At 40.3% G+C, this 22,616-nt stretch overlaps 1 protein-coding gene across 2 annotated transcripts; it reads left to right on the top strand.

The window, feature by feature from the left end:
* Nucleotides 1–466: 466 nt before the first annotated feature.
* Nucleotides 467–22,151, top strand: LOC118812993. 2 transcript variants are annotated; one of them, XM_036578101.1, is made up of 13 exons: nucleotides 467–793; nucleotides 1,098–1,151; nucleotides 4,598–4,654; nucleotides 5,319–5,399; nucleotides 11,791–11,865; nucleotides 13,901–13,948; nucleotides 14,035–14,115; nucleotides 14,267–14,347; nucleotides 15,639–15,725; nucleotides 19,039–19,077; nucleotides 20,427–20,487; nucleotides 20,591–20,623; nucleotides 21,721–22,151. In XM_036578101.1, the coding sequence occupies exons 2-13, from the start codon at nucleotides 1,112–1,114 to the stop codon at nucleotides 21,740–21,742; spliced, it is 705 nt and encodes a 234-aa protein (XP_036433994.1). In that variant the 5' UTR covers nucleotides 467–793; nucleotides 1,098–1,111; the 3' UTR covers nucleotides 21,743–22,151. The 2 variants fall into 2 exon arrangements, with proteins under 2 accessions (XP_036433994.1, XP_036433993.1); XM_036578100.1 differs by having other exon boundaries at nucleotides 20,427–20,495.
* Nucleotides 22,152–22,616: the final 465 nt, after the last annotated feature.

Raw genomic sequence — 22,616 nt, 5'->3', positions numbered from 1 at the left:
TCTCTCTCTCTCTCTCTCTTCCCCTCCCTCTCTCCTTCTCTCTCTCTTCCCCTCCCTCTCTCTCTCTCCCTCTCTCCTCTCTCTCTCTCCTCCCCCCCCTCTCTCTCTCTCCCCCTCTCTCTCTCTCTCCTCCCTCTCTCTCTCTCCCTCTCTCCCTTTCCCCTCTCTCTCTCTCTCTCTCCCCTCCCTCTCTCTCTCTCCCCCTCTCTCTCACTCCTCTCCCCTCTCTCTCTCTCTTTCCCTCTCCTCTCTCTCTCTCCCCCCTCTCTCTCTCTCTCTCTCTCTCTCTCTCTCTCTCTCTCTCTCTCTCTCTCTCTCTCTCTCTCTCTCTCTCTCCTCTCTCTCTCTCTCTCTCTCTCTCTCTCTCTCTCTCTCTTCCCCTCCCTCTCTCTCTTTCTCTCTCTATCTCTCCCCCCAATCCGATAAGTAGTAAGAGATTCTGCCTTCTCAGGCCACAATCACTCTCTTTAATTCTCTTTCTTAGAGGCGACAGTGGCTTGACACTGAAGAGTTGACACTGAAGAGTCGACACTGAAGAGTTGACACTGAAGAGTTGACACTGAAGAGTTGACTCAGCCAGACTTTGAACAGGAATTATTTTACCTTAAAATACAGATTATACCTGTAGAAAAGGACACACCCACTGTAACTGTCACAGACGGTACACCCACTAAGCAGAATGGTCACCGAAGACAAGCCCACTCAACCAAGGACACGCCCACTTCTGGCTAATGTGTATTTAAGAAGCTGATGGAGGGTCATAGCTGGAGCTGATCTGGCTATTTGACCGCAGGTATGTCCTCTCTGTGAGCATTTCAGGCTTTTCATTAACATAATAATAAAGACAAGCACTACAGATAATAGAGTTAACCTTATAACTTAACCTTGTTTACCTTTAGCTCTATAACTCTACCTTAAAGACATGATTCTTTACACTGTCTTCTCAGAGATATGAATTACATTTTTATGTGTGTAGCTTATTTAATCTATACAAGATTAGACATAGGAGAGAATGTAGATCAGCCTATTATGTAGTGTATAAGCAAGCTTACAGTTTTGACAGACTCCTTTCAGCACCTGTACTACCTGTTTTTCAGTCGACTGTACCGGAATGTGTTCCACTCGGGCCGCCGTTCTGCTCCTGCTCTTTGGTAACAGATTCTCTTTTACAGATTATTTGCATATATACACTAACTAATCCCTAAAGATCTGACTGTCTGTTTAATGTGATGAGGCTTTTTACATATACATACATATACATACATCTAAACCGCTTATCCTTCTGGGTCGCGGTGGGGTGCTGGAGCCTATCCCAGCTGTCATTGGGCGGAAGGCAGGATACACCCTGGACAGGTCGCCAGTCCATCGCAGGGCAGAGGCTCTTTACAGTAATGTGAAAATGAGGCCATTGTCTTAACCATGAAATGAAAGAGAAACAGAACAAAGACAGTGAACTGAGCTGTTTAAACAGAGGCCCTTCAGGCATTCCAGGCTGATGGGATTTTTCTGTCTGATGGTGAAAAGGCAGAGTGTAGATGGAGCCACTGCAGACTAATTGTTGTCTAACTGCTCAGACACTTCAGGAGGTGGTTGAATATTCCATGGGTCTCAAATGCATCTCCAGGGACAGCTTACAGTTGTATACAAAAGACTGAGCAATGCTTGATTTTTTGAAAGTGAAAGGATGTAAACACAACATTTGCAGTCAGTTATTTTTAAAAATAGATTTTTTCTGCAAACTTTAATGCACAGTTACTTCATATATAATTAACTTGATAATAAAAAAGTTTAAAAACATAGAAAAGATAGGTAAAAACTTTAACCCCCTTATATGGCCAGGGCCCACCGACAGGCCCAAGGTTTTCCAAAACCTAAGAATAACTCAGCCACTTTGCATTGAAGTCCCTGTAGCTAATGAAGAATAAGCCTTAGTATTTAATAAATCTGAGATTTTAAGGGGTTAAACCATTTGGCCTTCAAAATAATCAAATAAATGAAAGTAGCACCCAGTTTCAATCCACCATTCAATAATTGTCTGGCAGCAGGTGTTCAATGTTAAACGGCACTGCTAAATACCCAGATAGCAGCATATATCGGTATGCTGGCTTGATAAACTGACTATTTGACACTGCTGGTCCACCCTCGGACCACCCAGATTACTGTCCTGCTTACAAGCTCTAACTAATTTTTAATCTCTTCAAACAGATTTTAAATGCACAGAGACTTTTATTTTAGAAAATAAATTTAGACAAATATTACAAACAAATGAGAGAGAAGAATAATGACTAGGTCTGCTATAAAATGATTCTATAGAAAATGTTGTTGACACTGAGCTGGATTAAAATTACTTACTAAAATAATTTACAAAGTATAACTAAAGAAAGGAAGGAAGAAAAATCAGTAAACTGGACTGTGAGATGATAGGTGGGCCTGTGTCTATGACTCTGCTTAAACACTGGTGGGCCACCCAGAAAATGCTGAGCAAAACGCCAGTGGACCACCAGCTTTGCCATCAGCGGCCAACAGTGGTCCACTGTCCTCTTGCTATCAGGGTAGGAGAAAGGAACTGGTTAACTTTATCTTAGCTAGCAGGCTACCAGCTCTGCTCACCACAGAACAGGTTGAGTTCTGACTAACAGAAGCTTTACTGACAAGTTTAGGTGATAATGACTCAATCTGAGGAAGAGGAGTCAAGCGGCTGGTGTTGAAGCTGAAATTAAATCTATCTTGTGGTGTTTGGAGCCTCCTAGCTAGGCTAATGCTAACTGGCTCCCCTGGCCTAGTTGGATTATTTGGTGTCCTGCAGATCCAAACACTGCAGTACAGTTTTGACTCTGTCTGCTGTTACAAGCGTAGACGATAAAAACTCACGTCCTCACATTTGAGAGAGTGAAGTTGAGTGGCAGAGTTGTAAGTAACGAATTACACTTACCCTCATTACTGTAACCGAGTACAGTTTTCCCTGTAACGGTACTTTTTGGAGTAGAATTAAATCACAGTACTTTTACTCTACTTGAGTTCATTTTTAATAAAATACTTTTACTTCGCTACTTTAATTTTCATAACGTTACAGAAATAAATTATGAGCGAATCAGCTCAGAAACCAATATGAGTGAAGCGCGGTTAAATTTAAAAGATTCACCAATCAAAAAACAGCAGCTCCGGCAGGAAAAACACTACAGAGATGTCCGGTTTAGTGAAGAAGGACGGACAAGAACTGAACCAGCACACACACCGAACAGACCGCGTCCAAACGGTCATCTGTGTTCATTTAACATGAACTAAAGTAAACGGCCTTATTATCAGCGGCCGAACACGAAAACTGCTGAGCTCCACTCCAGCCTGAGGCAGCGTTAGCCGAGCCAGCTGATCCGAGCTGAACAGGTACCGAGTTCACGGGTTTCTTCTTTCTTTTATAATGCTTCTGTTTATGAAACTTAAAATCTGCTGTGTATATTTTATTACAAGTGTCTGTCAGCTGCTTTAGTTAACAGGTGTCGCCACAGCCCACAGTTTACCCATTTGAAATACAGCCTGGTTTAGCTGCTGTTTTGGAGATATGTATTGTAAACAGATAAACAAGGAAGTCTTATATAATCATCTAACCATGAAACACATACAGTTTACTGTAAACCTCATTCCTTACACAGCTCACAGAAAGCTGTGTTAATATTCAGTAGCAGAGCGAACTGTGATCAGTCTCAGCTCTCAGAACTTCAGCTTTAGTGTTTTTCTCTACAGATTATTTCCAGTGAGGTAGCCGAGTAGCTCAGAAACATGTTCAGGTTGTGACAGCGGAAATACGAAAAAGTAACTAAGTAACTCGGTACTTAAGTAGCTTTTCTACTAACTACTCATTTACTCTTACTTGAGTAATTTTATTTACTAATTCCTTTTCTTGTATTTGAGTAAATTATCACTACAGTAACAGTACTCGTACTTGAGTAGGGATTTTCAGTACTCTTTACACCCCTGTCGAGTGAAAACTGGAATTGAACGTGTTTTATAGCATTTAGCCTGTTAGCTGTTGCTGAGCCAATCTTGTGTGTAGTTTTCTTTAGTATATCCTGGCTCTAATTTAACTGCCCAGCAGATGGAAAAAGAAACCATAACCAGTCTCATCAGTCCACACCAGGATAGGACGGCACAGCATGGCCCTGAGAAGTGGGAACCATTTGGCTGTACCATGGAAAAGAGGGCGTTATTCATGGGCAATTAAATGGACCGTTAATGCAGCTTGTAAACAGAGGAAGCTACGCAGCTGCTTTTATCTCTGCTGTGATGACGCAACTGATTAGGTGTTTTTTCTTGCTGTTGCATCGGGACACCTTAGCATTCACACTACACATTAGCGATCATATTCGTCCCTGAGACCCATTGGACTCCATTCACAACTCAATTTACTGCTGCCCCCTTATGATAAGTGCCTGGACACGTGTTAATCCCAGGCTGTGTTCACATTCTGGCCTTTTTATTGAACAGCAATCAGTCAAAGGAATTGATGATTTAATTAATATTGGAAAATGTGTAGCAATTGTCGTCCTTCATTTAGTTTTTCTCCTCTCACAATCTCATCTTTTACTCTATCCCTCTTTAGCAGTGATCTGTATTCCCGGTGAAGCTGTCTTCACACTGCTGTCAGTGGAATTAACTGGTAAGATGTATGTGCTCTTTATATGGGTTCTAGAGCCCCTGGAAGCAGCTTCCCATTTAGACAACATGACAGCACTTTATACAGAATGTAGGACTGATCCAGTTGGTTCTTTCATGTATTAAAGCGACAGTTTAGCAGAAAAAAAAACACAGTTTTATTATCTCAAATCAGATCATAATCATAATGTAGCTAACAAGTAATGGATGCACATGACCACCAATTATCAGTGTGATAACTGCATGTCTAAATTATCTAAACATCCTATTAAAAATGGACAAAAGTGCATCAAATAGCAGCTACATTACACAGAATTTATCTATACATTTATCTGTATACTTCATTCTGTTTTTATAGGTAACAGTGAGTCATACAGTGTCAGAATCCACAATATTAAGCCTATTAGAGAAACTGAACAACTATGCACGTTTGAAGCTATTTAGGTTTGGATGAAACTACTGCTTTAAAGACTCCCATGAAAGGGTGCTTGTGGTCATACAGTGCCCTGTTCATATTCTACTGAGGACTTACGGACTGCCTTTTGTATAACTAGCCTAATGCAGCCGGAGAGAACACAGAAAAGGCCTGAGGGGTTTGCTTCCATTTTTAGGAAATTACTCTTATAGGTTTTCTGTGCCGTCTGCTCAGCTTGTTTCTCTTTTGACAGAATGTCTTCAGAGTCAGTGCGTCGAAAAGACATATGCCTGCCAGAAACGCTATGGACTGGGCCTAACAGGCGAAGTGAAAGGTATACTACACCACAGCTGATTTAAAGGGCACATATTCTACAACCCCATTTCCAAAAAGTTGGGACGCTGTGCAGAATGTAAATAAAAATAGAATGCAAATGATCTGCAAATCATGTAAACCATATTTTCAAAGGAAAATACTACGAAGACAACAAATCAAATGTTGAAACTGAGAAACTTTATTGTTTTTTGAAAAATATTTGCCCATTTTGAATTTAATGCCAATGACACGTTCCAAAAAAGTTGGGACGGGGGCCTGTTTACCACTGTGTTTCAACACCTCTTCTTTTAAAAGCACTCTGTAAGCGTTTGGGAACTGAGGAGACACTGCTGTAGTTTAGAAAGTGAAATGTTTTCCTGTTCTTGTTTGATACAGGATTTCAGCTGCTCTTCAGTTCGGGGTCTAATTTGTCGTATTTTTCATTTCATAAGACTCCAAATGTTTTCAGTGGTGACAGGTCTGGACTGCAGGTAGGTCAGTTTAGCACCTAGACTCTTAATACAGAGCAATACTGCTGTAATACATGCAGAATGTGGTTTGACATTGTCCTGCTGAAATAATCAAGGCCTTCCCTGAAAAAGACGTCGTCTGGATGGCAGCATATGTTGCCAAAACATGTATATATCATTCAGCATTAATGGTGCCTTCACAGATGAGCACGTCATCCATGCCATGTGAACTAATGCCCCCCTATACCATCATGAATACTGGCTTTTGAACTGTGCACTGATAACAAGCTGAGTGGTCTTTAGCCTGGAGGACACAGCGTCCATGATTTGCAAGAAGAATTTTAAATGTTGATTCGTTGGACCACAGGACACTTTTCCACTTCCTCTCAGTCCATTTTAAAAGAGCTCAGGCCCAGAGAAGGTGGCAGCATTTCTGGATCCTTTTTATATTTGGTTTCTTCAACCACCAGGTGTTTTTTAGCATTACACCACAGTTCACCAGCCTATTGTTGCCCCCGTCCCAACTTTTTTGGAACATGTTGTTGGCATCAAATTCAAAATGGGCAAATATTTTTCAAAAAACAATACAATTTCTCAGTTTCAACATTTGATATGTTGTCTTTGTACTATTTTCAATTAAACGAAGGGTTTAAATGATTTGCACATCATTGCATGTTACATTTCTGTTATGATCTTTTTAAACCCAACGCATTAATAAAGATAGTAATAAGCTTAATTAAGGGGCCTTATTTTAGCCATGCCCCGTATTTTAGAGCATGAAGTGAGGCTGTATCTCTGTCTCTCATGGCCACATGGTGAGCAGTTTTGAAGTTAATGTGTCCCAACGTCTGACAATCGGTTTGGAACATTAAGAATCGTCACTACTGAAACACAGACTTTCTGCAGTAAAAGGTGCAGTAAGTGATTGTGATCCAATACACAGTAGTTACATTCAGGCACCTCAGCTTCTTGTTCAAATTGTCCCGATCCACTTTAAATGGTGCAGTAGTCACATTCTGGCACCTGAGGCTCCTGATTGCTGCACCATTTAAGGTGGAACAGGAAACCTTGACCAAGAAACTGAGGTGCCTGAATGTAACTGCTGATAACCAATCTCAACTGGTTAGCTTCGCAGCAGCACTTGTAGTAACATTTTGCTAACCCACAACCTAGCTAACATTAGCTACTTGCTGTGTTGTTGTTCGTTCTAACTTTACATCATGGTATTTGTCCATATGTTTTGCAGGATGGTTTATGACCACGAAGATGTAAAAAAACAAGTTTGTTAGCCCAGTGTCAATCGCAATGCGCCTCCATGAATTTGAGCGGCGGAGCTTCTGAAGGAGCACTGAAGGAAGTGTAGTATTTTACTGTTGTCGGAACAAAACCTTATATCTCCAAAATGGTAACTTTACAGGAGGAAAAATCATACTTTACTTTTGATGTAAGTCAATGGAACCAGACTTTTTTCCAAGTCATTCTGGCTGGTTCTTTTAGTCCATTCATTATGAAATTTACAGACAATGTAAAGGGCAACAAGCATTTTCAAATTATGTCAAAAACTGAAAAGTGACAAAAATGGAGATATGAGGTTTTCTTCCGACAACAGCCATTTGTTTTGCTGTTAAGCTAAAATTTCAAGTCGTTCTCCAGAATCACTTACTGCACCTATAAGTAAACTTTTGTGTTTTAATGAAACATTATGAAAAATATGATGATTTTATGTGTGGAAAGCTGGTTTTGTACCGGCCTGCGTTTTTGAGCTCAAAATGAGCTAAAATTGTCACTGAACAGTCACTACTGACACATTTGGTAAAGTTTGGGTAGTTATGATTGATTTGGTAGTGACAAAATGCAATGTTCAGTTCATACAAGATCATACAAAGCAAAAGCATTTTAGTTTAAGTTCCAAGTCAGATAAAAGTCTGAAATGTGTTTTCAATTCTGACTTTGAATCAGTTCAGTTGAATCATCTATATGGTTCCTGATAACATATGGCTAAAACACTTCATGTAACAGGTGGGGCTAATCTGCTGTAGGCTGAATAGGTGGTCATGTTTCCTATCTCCTGACCACCAGGGGCAGTTCTTAGCAAGTGGATGTTTCTCTGCATATGCAGCTCAGACCAAGAAATTTGACACATGATGTCACCGTCGGGGGTTCAGGGTTGGGGAGGGGGATCCCGTGACTCACTACAAACTTTGTTTTATCTCGTCTCACCATCAGACAGACCATGCAGACCAGCGACACGTTTTCATACTGTTAGACCTACAAATAGTTTATAATAATACGAATAAATCAGTGCTGTGTGAGTATACCAGGCAAAGCCTTGGCTCCTTCATCCTACAGAGCGGTTGCCTTCGACTTTTTGCCTGACCGCTAAGGATCAGAGCTCTTTCCACCCTTTGAGCATGCTCGGTGCTGGGGATAGGGCTAAGCCTCTGGCCTAACTGAGCCTTTGGTGAGTATATCAGGCTACAGAAGGCTTGGCTCCTTCGTCCTCCAAGAACGGTTGCCTTCTACTCTTTGCCCAACCACTAAGGATTCGAGATCTCCCTGCACTTTGAGAACGCTCGGTGTTGGGGATAGAGCTTCAATCTAATGGAAGCTTTGGCAATTATATCAGGCTACGGAACCCTCGGCTCCACATTGTCCATGCGAGACTGACTGCGACTCTTCGTCCAACCGCTAAGGACTGTCGCTCTCTCCTTACCTCAAGCACACTTGGTGTTGGGCTGAGAGCTTAGCCTCTGAGCTAATGGGGCCTTTCCTACGTGAGCTCACAGTGCAATGGAATGAGTTCGGCAGAACTGGTGCTGGCGAACGTGGTGGATGCCACTTCCCATGGTCTTGCTTCGATGCCAGCAGTGGAAGCTTGTGTCACTTCTAGGTTGTGTTGCCATATGATGCACTGTGCCTGGACCAACGTTGCCCCAGTGCAGGATGTAAATGCACAAAGTAGCTCTTTTCAAGGGCTCATAATACAGCTACCAGGATGCCAGAATTGTGGCAGACTGGTAGTGAATTTGGTACATTTGGTTCCAGGCCATGTCTCAGGTCCTGTTGTTAGGGAGCTTTGTAGGCCGTTCTTCTTTCCCTGAGTCGTCTAGGCTGAAAACCCCACAAATACTGGATTGCTTTCACCATACAGGAACTTCCACTTACCCTCGGTGAGCACTCATTACTGGGGTGGGCCAGATGTCAAGAACCAGTGCCTTGGTCAACCACACAGCCACCAAGGAGAAATTCTCTAAGCTTTTGGTTTTTACTGCTTAGTTTGCAGCTGCCTGTCATTCTGGCCTACATAAGCCCTGAATGAGCACGGCAGGGTGAATGCTCTTTTCTACGGTGGATGAGGAGGACCTTCTCTCTCAGCACAGGCGTTAGGTGTGGCATCTGTGACCCGGAGTTCTCCAACTATGGTTTTGGCACTCAGGGCCACCTTGGACCTGTCAGTGCACTCTTCTGGAGTCAGAAATGCAATTCCGACTGCCAGAGCTCCTTCAGCCTGTGCCTTACATGGGAGCAAGTGGCAGGTGTTCGTAGGCTGCTCTCAAAGAACCAAACGGACCCGATTTTGTGTTCTGTGGACTCACTGCTTTTGTTCCTACAGAAGATATTGGAAAAAAGGAGTTATCCTTCTAAGTCTATGTTGCTGCTGTCTCTGGGTGTTTGGCTCAGAGAGACAGCACATCCTTGGGCACCCACAAGCTGATTGAGGCCTTCTTGAGAAGGGCTCAGAGGCTCTGCCCTGCACCGCTTGACCCAACTGCCACCCTGTAAGCTCCCTATGGTACTGGACTACATATGTGGCACTCCGTTCAAACTTTTAGAGCAAGCTGCACTAAAGTGGCTGACCACAGCAAAGTGTGTATGCAAGGTACATGCATTATCTGTCAGGCCCCTGTGCCTTCAGTGAGCTCAGACCACACATATGTGACACTGGGGACGAACCTTGCTTGTCTGCTGGTTTTCAATGCAGGGTTTATTATTAACCAGGCCTGGTGGCATACACTGATAAGTCAGACCCCAGGAGATATGCTTTTTGGATGTTAAAAGAGGCACCCCACTCTCGAAGCAGCACCTTTTACACTGGCTAGTGGAGGTAATTGAGCTGACTTACGCAGCTGGCAACTGCACCTGCTACTGGGCACTCCATCAGGGGATTCATAACATCCTGGGCTGCACTGAGAGAGGTTCCTATCTGTAGGAGCCAAATTTGGATTTTATACATTTTCGTGTTTGTAAATATTTCAGTACCATTTTGGGAACACTAGGGGACGAGTTGCATTAGGTGACGGGTCAGGTGGTTATACTCACAAGACACTCACAGAATGGGGGAGCTCGGGTGGCAGGAACATACGGTTCTTACCGCAATTGCTGGAACAAACAAAGGGTTGACTGGATTATAATTCTGCTATTCAAGTTGTTATCTTCATCATCTCCAGTAAAAGAGTTTGTTTTCTGTAAATAAATGTCTCAATAAATGGGAACACCACCCAACAGCAAGTTTTGGTTGGGACTGTTGTTCTTTGGATGCACGTGAAGGAACGAGCAGGTGACTAACAAATAGGTTCTCCGATAGTCACTACACTATCTTTGAGATCTGTGCAGCAACACGTGGTCTACACCCTGCACTTTTTACTGATTCTACAATGTGAACATGGCAGCATCTTCAGACCTAACACCTGCTGTCCTGTCCTACATCACAGGCTGCATCTCATGCACTCTTCGCGACAGCTTGTGTACAAGTAAGGAGATACGAAACATAACACTAGTTATGACTGTAACTGGGGTTACGTGAGTAGTTGACGAGTGCAAGGTCTCCTGGTCGCCATTGGATTGCATGAGAAGATCCAGGTCCCTGAGGAAGTATGTAGAGGGTGAAAGGGTGATATACCAGTGATATCCATAATATCAGGTGATATTACATATATACATACCTAGATGCCGTTTTGGGTCCAGCCATGCACGTCAACGGTGCCGCCATTTTAGGGCGGTCAACATCGCTGCTGGACTGTATTCAGTACCTTTACAGTCAGTTTAAGAAAGATACTGTCCAAAATTACACTATTTCAAGAATATTGCTCTCAGAAAGTGGGATAGGATTATGTAGATATGGTCGTGTGGTTGTTGAAGCACAGAGAACCTGTTGATGTGATTTTTTTGCTCTGGTTTTATATTAAGCTTATTTCATTTAACAGTCCTTCCACTCCTTAATCTGTGTAGATATTTACAGTAGATTAGCACCTTATTATATCTGAAGTTAGCGTCTTATTTGCTTATTTGTTTGTGTATTAAGATTAGAAGTGGTTCACACATTGATGGATATGCTGATTGTGTTTCTCGCGCTAAACTCACGTCAGGTGCGGACTGAATACTTTCCTGCTGGTCCAGACAGCTAACTAGCAAGATCAGTTATTAAAGTAATAAAAGCTGCCGAGAGCAGATCCGAGCAGCCTGGATTAATCTGTGTCTGAGGATTATAACTAAACAGATTTGGTGAAAGTCGGTTGAGTAATAAGGAAGTTGTGGCTGATTTAATCCTGAGACTCATCGCCTCTCAGTACAAGTGAATCTGTTCACAAGCGGATCTTGACCTCTCCAACATGGCGGACGTATCACCTCACATAGAGAACAACAGGCAATGCGGCATCTAGGTATGGATATCTATGGGTGACATCATGTGTAGGGGTCACAAGGTGACTCATTTGGTATTCAAATTTCGTGGTCTGAGCTGCGTATGCAGAGAAACATCCACTTGGTAAGAACCGCCCCTGGCTGTCATTTATTACTCACGTTCATAACTAGTGTTTGATGTAAATGCACTGTTTTCTTGTGACATTATAAAACAGTGAGATGAAAATGGGATGTTTTTGCAGCTCAGTTAATTTATATGGATCAATCCCTCAGCAGTAATGCCTTCACTGTCTCTTGCAGGTTGCGTTGCTGAAAGCTGTAAAGGAGATGTGATCCGATGTATGAAGGGTGTTATGCAGAGAATTCTGGCTGCAAGTGAGACATTTCTGCATGTTCTCTGCATGTGTATTTGTGTAAGAGAGAAAAACAGAATTAGATTTATGAGATCTTATAATATATTAATACAAAAAATATATACTGTCCATCAACAGTTTGGGGGCACCTACCTCCAAACCAAACATTGCTCAGAAATTGTCTTAGGTACTTAAACAGATTGTTTAAAACTAATTATCTGGGCAGTAAGTATGTTTTTTGTCAGTTGAAACACTACATAACATTAGAAGAAATACAAATAAACACACACACACATTTTCTAAGCTGCATATCCTCCTTGGATAATAAAATCGCTACTGACTATAATAACGCTATTAGTATTTATTTCAATATTAGTGGCTTTTGAGGGAAATAAAGCTTACTGTCCAGACTTTTGCACATGTATAAAAAGACAAGATTTACTTAAAGCAGAATTCCACTGTGTTTTCAAAATTCCAGCGTATCAATCGACACAATGGTTGCTTGTGGAGGCTCAGATGTCTTTACAGTGGTGGTGATAGGAACCAGGGGTCGCCATGACTACAACACAAATATAGACATTTTATTTACTATCCAGAACCACCAGTGAACCTTCATGAGTCTTCTGAGTTTATATGGAAGGTTGATAGTCATGCTCGGAGGGTGAAGGTTAGCATGTTCTTCCTCTGAGACACATGAAACTCCACCTTCAAACTGCTGCTAACACATTGGAGCTCAACATCAGCCAACCATGCGTTGTGCTGAGTGATGCAGGGAGTTGGAGGACTACCCACCCAGTCAGAGAGTGAGAGGACAATTAGGATCTCTTGGACTCGGATGGCTGTGGCATCACCAGGGCCAAGTGTTTTGGTGACTATTTTGTCTTTGCCTGATTTATTGGATTTAGTGCAGCAGCCACATTTAGCGACATTTACGTGCAGCCCAATAATCTATTAATAATCCGACTAATAGCTCAGAATAGAGTATGTCCATGTATACACTTCAATCTGAATACACTTGTCTGATTGACGCCATTCAGAATACAGTTTCTATCTGACTGATCGAGGTGGGTAATCCTGTAAATAATCTGTTAAATAGAAGAATAATATCCGTGTAAACGCCTGTATCTGATTACATTCCCTATCAGAAAGTTTAAGATCATGATCATGTTCGTCGCGTCATAGTGAAAGTTTATACCGTTCAACATGGCGGAGCAGAAACTGGTCTGCAGAGGAGACGAGGTTTATGCTCTGGTCTTTAAAAGACGGCGGTGGGACGGACGTCCAGCTTATGTGTCTCAGAACACGACGTCTTCCTCTCGGCCTTCTTTAATAAGGACATGTGAAGGACGTTTTCCTGAGTCTTACATCATTTTAAAGCTATTAAAAACACAAGCACTGCTCACTGCTGCTCATCTCACTCTGACTGGACTCACGTGATGTTCGCTATTATGGTAACGTCTACACTAAGTGGTTCTCTACACATGCACATAATTGTGGATCTGATTACTTGTAGTGAGCATGTAAACTGAGATTTCCACCAGACTGTTGAGCAGAGTGAGAATAAACAACTCAGTCTTAATCTGTAATCAGAATCTATTCAATCAGATTGGCAGAAATCTGCATGGAAACACAGCCAGTGTGTGAAAGGTCAAACACAAGTCAAGTGATTGGATTCACAGTTTTTGATACTATTTTTTAAATGTGGCATTTTTTCTCTGTTCCAACAAATCAAATGTCAGAAAAAAGTAAATATCATGACATACTGTACATTGTGAAAACGTCCTGAAGTATCGTGACACTACATATTTGCCATATTGCCCACCTCTAACGTCTGGTTCCTATCACCAACACTGTGAACAGTTCTGACTCGGTAAGTTTTTCTAGAATGGAGTGTTTCACACCAAACCACTCTGAACCGCTCTGTTTACATCTCAACCACTTAATTATGCAGAAATGTTGAAAGTTTGATGAAACTTTGTACTGTACTGTAAGTTAATGTGGTAATGCCAATTAAGCTACTCTGAACTGAACTGAATATGGATGTTCCTCTTCCACAGGTACAAGTGAGACTCCACTGGTATCTCCTGAAGATCAACATCTAATTGGTCTGTATCACAGTTATTACCCATTCATACGTTCTGAAGAGCTTTATTATAAGACTAAAGTATTAACTGAACTTTCCTTCCAACAGAAATGGGCATGGTGAAAACTGTAGATTCATTTTTCCATTGTTACACACACAGTGATCCTTGGAACACAGTCCAGTTCATAGGTAAAATCACTACACATCACACAAGCGCAGGGTTTGGTGGTTTGTTGTTATAAACCATTCAATTTGTAGGGCCTTTCAAATAGTAAGTCATTGCTCTACAGTAGGTTCTGGAGGGCATTTAGCACTGAGTGTTTATGTTGTTTCCTTGCAGATTGTTTTCTGGGAGATCTGCTGGACAAAGCAGAGCCGTACATGAACATGTTTTCTTCACTCCTCGGGACCCCAGAAGCAGGTTCTCAGTTCCAGTATTTCTCATTTTCTGGAAGTCTGGAACCACTTTCATATATTTTGTTACATTTATTTACAAAAAATAACATGCAGACAATGCAGATTTACATATGACAAACTAGACAACAAAAGGTATTTGGAAGTTGTTTTAAATATTTTAAAATATTAGTCATTATACTATTATTATTATTCTGGGAACGTTCTGTAAATCATATATTGTAATTATCAAAACCTCCACATGATTACGAACGTGTTCCCGCTAAAATTTGTCACGTGGATGACACCACTATCACACATTTCATGAAGCGTCACCAGATCCAAGCTGCAGGTTTCGTGGTTCAGTTGTAATTTAATCTTTGAATATTATATTGCAGAGATCTTTCATTAAAATTCAATAAGGTCCAGTTAGAGAAAATTTCCTCGAGCAAAGGTCCAGAACATCATAATGTCTAACTTGTATTATGATTCAGTGCCATATACTGTTTACTGAAGTAGCCTAGTAGGTATATTAGCATCTTATACAGTCAACAACTGAATATCAAACCAAATAAAGTATAATTCAGTCATATTTCAACAACATTTGTCAGTTTTCTCTTTTTAGATCACGCCATGTTAAATAACTTCCCTCTGACTCACTTTCTTCTCCGACTGCTGTTTCTCACCTCGTCCCTCCCCTGTGTGTGTGTCACTCACTCGAGTCTCAGTGCTCATCGTAATGCACAGATCTGATTGGCTGAGTAGCGTCACGTGATATTTACAACGCATGCGATTGGTCTGTGAGTCTCCCGGGCCGCTAAACTGGTACCGTAAAGGCTAGAAAAGTTATGCTGGTTAAAAATAGGACCACTTAGACGAAATTAAATAATTCTCCATAGTTTATCAGTTATAGGTCCAGGTCCACATAGGACAGCGTCTGAGTCCGGACTTGGACCGCGGTCCGCCTTTTAGTGACCACATATTGTTTTCGTAATGAAAAGTGACTTTGACGTCCACAGCTTTTAATCCTTTTGATTTGTTATCAGTAATTTCCCTTTGGCAAAATGAACGTTGGTTCAAAACGTTTTGACTGGAACCACTGGATGGTGCAGATGTGCACGCTTCCTCCCCGTAACAGACTGATAGGTGGTCCGTGTTAAAGTAAGACAGCCGTTTCATCCCAGAAATCGGATTTTCCAGACTGTTTTCTCAGATAGTCCACTTGCACTGAGTATGATGATACTGTCATGAGTTACATGTTGAGTATGATGATACTACTTTACTTTTCTTCTGTAAACTTCCACTCTGTTCACATGAAGGTTTGGTGTCATGTTGGCTGAAGAAGGCCCTCAGAAAGATGGTGAGCTGCTTTAAGCATGTAGACCAGGCCTACTACACTACGCTGGGTGAGTAACGATATCTACACTTTCTCTCAACCAGACTATAAGAGCAGTGCAGAGTGGAACGCATTGGTCTCTGCTCTGTGTAACAGTACAGAGTCACTCCAGTGTCTTTTGAGTCCAACACAGCGTTTAAGAGACAAAAATTTGCTAAAAAGTGTCTTTTAAGCTTAAACGAAATCATTTAAATTTGTGACTATCATACAGTATGAAAACATTTAATCTAAGTAAAAAATACTATTTTTTTTATTATTTATTTATTTCCGTATAGACAGTCATTGAAGTTCCATCTTAAATATTACTAAATAAAACATCTCAACATTGCCATGCAAATATACAGCATTGTTTAAAGGTCTTAAGTACCTTTAAACCTTAAGCACATTGTTTAAAGCCATTTATCTGGGCAATAGTGCATTTTTACTTGTAAAATCACCATATAGTCATTAGAAAAAACTACAAATAAACATAAATACAGTAATAACAACAATTTCCTGTTTTCAAAAAAGTAGTTGATATCATGTGAGTTCGAAGAACAAAGTTTGGTTCTCGACTTCTCCTGGATGTTTCCAGACATCACGTGGATTTATTAAATTCCATCACCAGTACATCATGAATAATGAAGTATTGATTAGTGAACCCAGGTTTAGATGATAACTGCAATTAATCCTGCGCTTCCTCGAGGAGAGGTTTGGAAGAGGTTACGCAAGCACGTTATCACTACTTTTTGTACTAATATTAGTTGTATTTATTCTATTATTATTGTTTTTCTGAGCAAATAAACACTTATTGCTCAGATTAACAGCTTTTTAATAGTAAATTTTCCCTAGATATACTGCAAAGTACTGTATATCTGGAGGAGGAGTCTTGCTTGCTCTCATGGTTTCTAGCTCGTGGGGAGGAAAACCTTTAGGGAGTTTTTCTTGTCACTCTCGCCTGCGATGTGCTTACCTGGGGCCTGAATCTGGATTTTCTGTAAAGCTGCTTTACAGAATGCCTGTCATAAGAAGCGCAACTCACAGCAAACACTAATGCCTTTTGTACATTAACACTACATATATATCAGTTTAAAATAAAACATTAATTTAAAAACATACATACCTGATCCATATCCTTGAGTTTTGCCTCCCCTTCACAACTTCACACATCTTATTTAGCCATAAAAATACTGTGCTGTCACATTAAATGCCATGTCAAAGGGTAAATGCTATCATTTAAGTGTTCAGAGCTCAAAGCTAAGTTTTGCTTTTCCTCAATACTGATAACTTGTCATTGTCCCCATCCTTCACAGGATCCATGAAGCGTAACGTCCACCCCCTCAGACAAACTGAATAGTTCAAATTGTGTTTTTTTAAATGATATTTCTGCCATATTCAGTCACTTTGTGCATCAAAATATGCATCAAAATGTGCAGAAGTGTGTTCTCTGTAGAGATGTGTTAAGTTATTTACATTTATAAAATCAACAAAAACATGTACAATTATATGCAAACGTTTGAACACCGATCAAATTACGTCTTGTTGATATCCTAAGTGAAAATAAGTTAACACAATGTCTTCCCTACACAAATTAAAAACAGTAGTTTTTTGCAAATTTTAGAGCATAATTTCTATGTATTGCTATGTTTGACATGCTGAACAAAACATAAAATATAACCAATAACCATTTTTTTCCAATGTGTTAAATTCAGCAGATAAACAGTAATTGTATGTGCAGTATAATAGTAAAAATAACTGCAAGTGGCAATACAGGGGTCAAAGCAATTTAAACTCAAATGATCCCATTTCATGATCAGGTACAATGTTACTGATCATCATAATAATGCAGTGAAAGGTGACAAATATGGGTTTAACCAGCAAACTTCTCATTTGCAAACATTGGATTGGAACCCAGGACCTCTGGATTTGCAGTCAGGCATGTTACCAACAAGCCCCAGCATGACTTTCCTTAATACAGTGGTTTTAAAGACTACATATATATACATATATATATATATATATATATATATATATATATATATATATATATATATATATATATATATACTATGGTTTGCTTAACAACCTTTGCCTAACAACATCAAGCCATAGATGAGGCTTGAACTCATGCACCGAGAATCTAAAGTTATATGTTGTCGGGGGAGCCACAAGTGGACCATGCTGACCATGCACCATTTTTGAAACTACTTTTTAACTGAATAAGTATTATTATTATTATTAAGAACTATTATAATCAAACTAATCATTTAATTAAACACATTAGTTTGTTATCCTGCAAACATGTTCCAAATTTTGTAATATTTTAATAATCCCTAATAAATGTATGGTTTATAACCCGTGCTGCACTGTTTGATTTATGTACAGCTGCCATAAAGTACAAAGAAGCACATTTTTTACGATGATTATTTACTTTCAGATTCCAAAGAATGTTTCTAGATTTTGAGACAATATCCTGAAAGGAGTGACTAGTTCAAATATTTTCAGGTATTTTACAAACTTTGCACAATTGCAATAAAACATAATTGTCAGTCTTAATTGCCTGCATGAAATTAATTTATTTACCCCAACATAAGCACAATCAGTCATGCACCTGTTTTTATGAATAGCGCCACATAATGGCCAATTGATGTAAATGTTTTTTTTGTATGTAGTTTATTAGAGAAAGCCTACTTGTACATACCATGCAAATTTCTTGATGACTGGCCAACGTTAAGCATGCCAAATGCTTGCAAAAGCCAATTGGCTGATGGTGGCCATATTTTTGCATTAACTGAGTTGTCATTATTATGTCCCTTATAAGGTAACTCAAAGAATCAGAATGCAAAATTTAAGTGGCAGCTGAGACAGTTTTTTTTTTTAGTGTTGTAGCGCCCCCTATTGAATAATTGGTGTCAAACTTTGTGGCCTTCATGAAAATCAGGTGAGGTATAGGCTTTTTAAGTTTCATGAGAATTGGTCAAAGTAATCCAGATCTGTAGCCATTTTTGTAAATTAAGCTACACCCTGAAGGGCTTAATTGGCACGTGACAGTGATATATTTTTACAAATATTCAAATTTCTGAGATATTTTTTTATCTACAGACTCTTGTGAATATTTTGACACCTATTTTGTGGGGATATCATGACAAACCTCAAAACCAAATTTCTTGCATATTTTGCCAAGTTTGATGCAAATTTTGCGAGCTGCTCAAAACAGACCGAGTGAGGAATTTGTGTGGAATAAATCAAGAAATCTGGGGAAAAAAATATTTTTTGCCTTTGTACCTGTCACATTTCTGTATCTGATGTTAAGCGGAATTGTTCTCTCTGCTTCTTCTTAACAGAACACAACATGAAAATGGAGACAATCTTTAACAGCGAAGGTAAACACTGTACTTGAAGCCGCTGTTGATGTGATTTAAAATGTCAAAATTTCTGTTTTAATAGTGAAGATATGCTGTGGAATAAGTGTTTACCAGTGTTATATTTAGAAAAGAAAATCAGTCACTTTATGCGAGGGGGAGGAACACAAGTATCTGACGTATACACACTGCTAACTCTGATTGGTGTTTGGGCAGGTCTGACGTCATCTGCACCACATTTAGTCCCACCTAAAACTTAGATTGAACAGGTGAAAAACAAGAGAAAAATCTCTCGACAGAAAAGACCAACAGGGTTCTTTCTCTGCCAGTTCACAGTAAAAACATCCCAAAAAAACTACAGAGACAGTACGTGACTGAAGTGCCCTTGAGCAAGACACCTAACCCCCAACTGCTCCCTGGGCGCTGTGGATAGGGCTGCCCACCACTCCGGGCAAGTGTGCTCACTGCCCCCTAGTGTGTGTTCACTAGTGTATATGTGGTATTTCACTGCACAGATGGGTCAAAAGGTGGAGAGGAAATTTCCCCATTGTGGGACTAATAAGGGTCACTTAATGTAAGAAGAAAATCATGAGAATGAGTAGACAGGGGCTTTAAAGGGGAACTCCACTGATTTTGCAAAATTACTTAATCATTCAATGGTTTAGCCGTGAACAAAATCAGAGTGGTTCGGTGTGAAATGCACATTTCTAGAGAAATTTACCAAGTCAGAAATGTTCTCCATTATAGTACTATGAACCAGATGTCCAAAGCATTTAATGGCTCTAAAAGCTACATCCCATTAAGTTATTACAGGTTATGAATGCATTGCTTGATACCCGAGACACTGTTTTGTGAAAATTTTGTTATAAAATGTATTTTTAGTATAAAGTTTTACTCCAGGATTAGTTTCATGTTTCCTCTTAAAACCCCATTCTCAACTGAGATCAGTGCACGCAAGCTAACATGCTTCCAAGCTAACATACTGTTCAACAAAGCTAGCGCCAGCAGCAGCTTTTGTTTACAGTTTTCGTTCCATATCAATTACACACGCAGTTGCAAACATGTTTTCTTTCAATTTAGCACTATTTCCACATTATCAGCATCACTGGTCATTCTGGACAGCAGATAAAATGTCGATATTTGTAGTGTAGACATACGGACGTCTGGTTCCTATCACCACCACTGTGAACAATTCTGACTCGGTAAGTTTCTCTTGAACGGAGCGTTTCACACTGAATGATTTTGTTCACATCTAAACCATTAAATGATTAATTCCTTTCCCTTTAAGTTTAATCTCAGCTTTGGCTTCTGAGAAAGCACTTGGACTGCAGGTGACAGTACTTTTTCATTGTTTTTAATCTGTGTTTCAGAACACATCAGCTGTTATGATAAGATATTTAGAGAGAAGAAATGCTTCCAGATGTTCGCAAGGTTGATGGGTAAATTAATCTCAGTGATATGATATTTATTTCTGTTTCTGGGAAAAAGAAAGAAGAAGTTTAATCTGACTGTTTTTCTCTTTTTTTTAATGAAGGTCCTACCCCAGCTACGCTAACCAAGTCAAAAGGTGGGTAGCTTTTGAATTTTTTAAGGTGGTATGCAAGCACTGAAATGAAGCCTTTAGCTTTTATAGATACACCAGGTTAAAATATGAAAGTTATCTAGCTGTGCAGAATAAAGCTGAAGAATAACTGAAGATGTGTTTAGTTACTGAGCTGGTTAGATATTAGACCACAATCAGAGTAAGCCTGAGCTAAAGCCAAAGTTAGCCTGCTAGCCTACAAACCCTCCTTAAATTCTGGTTTACTCAAGTTGGATATCCTCACACTAGGCCAGTCCTTGATGGCCAAAACACTGCAGACTTCAGCACGTTGGCTCATTAAACAAGCCTGAATCAGCTCATCAGCTAATTAGCGAGGATTTCGTAAACTGAATTCAGAGCGTGAGATGAGGGTAAACGCTGATCTCTGCAGCACTTTGGCTACGTTCACATTACCAGGCTGAAGTGGCACAAATCTGATTTTTTGCCCTAATGTGACTCAGATCTGTTGTTTTCAGGGCTGTGTGGACACAAATCTGATCTTTTCAAATCCGACCATATGTGGTCCTAGATGGGATACGTATCTGATTCGTGGCCATGTGACCTTAATGTGACGCTCAGATCGGAATTCATGTGCTTTTTTTCCACTGCGCCATCATTCAGCGTTACCATGGCAGCAGCGCCGAACAGAAGTGAAAGCCTGTAAACGGTGGAAAAGCAGCTCATCTCACCTTTTTCTCCTTCGTCTCGCTCTAATAATGAAGCTGAGAGCTGATCAGAGTTCATGATCTTCTCAGCGAAGCTCGTTCTGCTCGTTAGTTTGTGCTGATGATGAACGTGATTCATTCACGTGACGTTACTGAGTAGGATGAGCTCATGAGGGTCATTTCAGGACGCCGGTTCGTCACATTAATGACAGATTTGAATCACTGACCTAAACGAGTGTGAACCATCGTGTGAGAGAGATCGGATTTGAGCAAAAAAATCGGATTTGAGCAACGAGGCTTGTAATGTGAACATAGCTTTTGGCCCACAAGGTGCCCAGTTTGACAAGCCTGCACTAGTCTCTGCTTCAGTGTTGCATTCACTAATTACTCAGATGAGTCCATGTTCATCTCTTCCAGGCCTCTTCGTCTGCTTCATTAACGAGGCGGTGTTAGCGACAGCCGCATGCTGAAGTAGCCGAGGAGGAAAACGGGCCTGACGAAGACTCTCCTGCAGAACGGACCCTTCAGGACAAACAAACACCTAAACAAATCTGACATGATTTTCTTTTAAAAATTTACAGCAGGTTATAATGAAGAACTTACACCAAATGTGGTCAGTTGGTCAGTTGGTATCTGAAGATTTGCACTGGACTAGCAAGTAATGGAAGCTTATTAGCATTAGCCAGCTAGCATTATGCTTACCGCTTGCCTAAACTGTCACACTCTCCTCAGACTGTGTAAGTTAAACCAAAATCCACTGATTTTGCAAAATTACTCACTAATTCAATGGTTTAGATGTAAACCAATCACTCAGAGTGGTTTGGTGTGAAATCCACCTTTCCAGAGAGTTGTTCACCATTATAGTCCTAGGAACCAGACGTCCAAAGCATTTAATGGCTCTAAAAGCTACATCCCGTTATTACAGGTTATGAATGCATTGCTTGATACCTGAGACACTGTTTGGGCCTAAAACATATTTTCAGTATGAAGTTTTACTCCAGGATTATTTGTGTGTTTCCTCTTATACCCCATTCTTAACTGAGATCAATGAACATGAGCTAACATGCTTTTGTAGTTATTAGCCTGTAGCTAAAGCTGTTCAACACGGCTAACGGAAGCAGCTGCTTCCGTTTACAGTTCATTTTTACAGTTTTCTTACCTACTTTGGAAGATGGCAGAGTATGAGGAGGACTCTGAGGAGATTCCAGTTTCTGTGGTGGAAAATAGAACAGAGGGATCAGCAGTTTTCTTTAGCAGCCGCTTTTGAAGAAATCCACTTTGCATTTTTTCACTGGTTTTGAGTCGACTTTATC

The sequence above is a fragment of the Colossoma macropomum genome, unplaced genomic scaffold (genome assembly GCF_904425465.1).
Source record: "Colossoma macropomum unplaced genomic scaffold, Colossoma_macropomum, whole genome shotgun sequence".
NCBI classification, from domain to species: Eukaryota; Metazoa; Chordata; class Actinopteri; order Characiformes; family Serrasalmidae; genus Colossoma; species Colossoma macropomum.
This window is presented reverse-complemented; position numbering and strand designations above follow the sequence as displayed.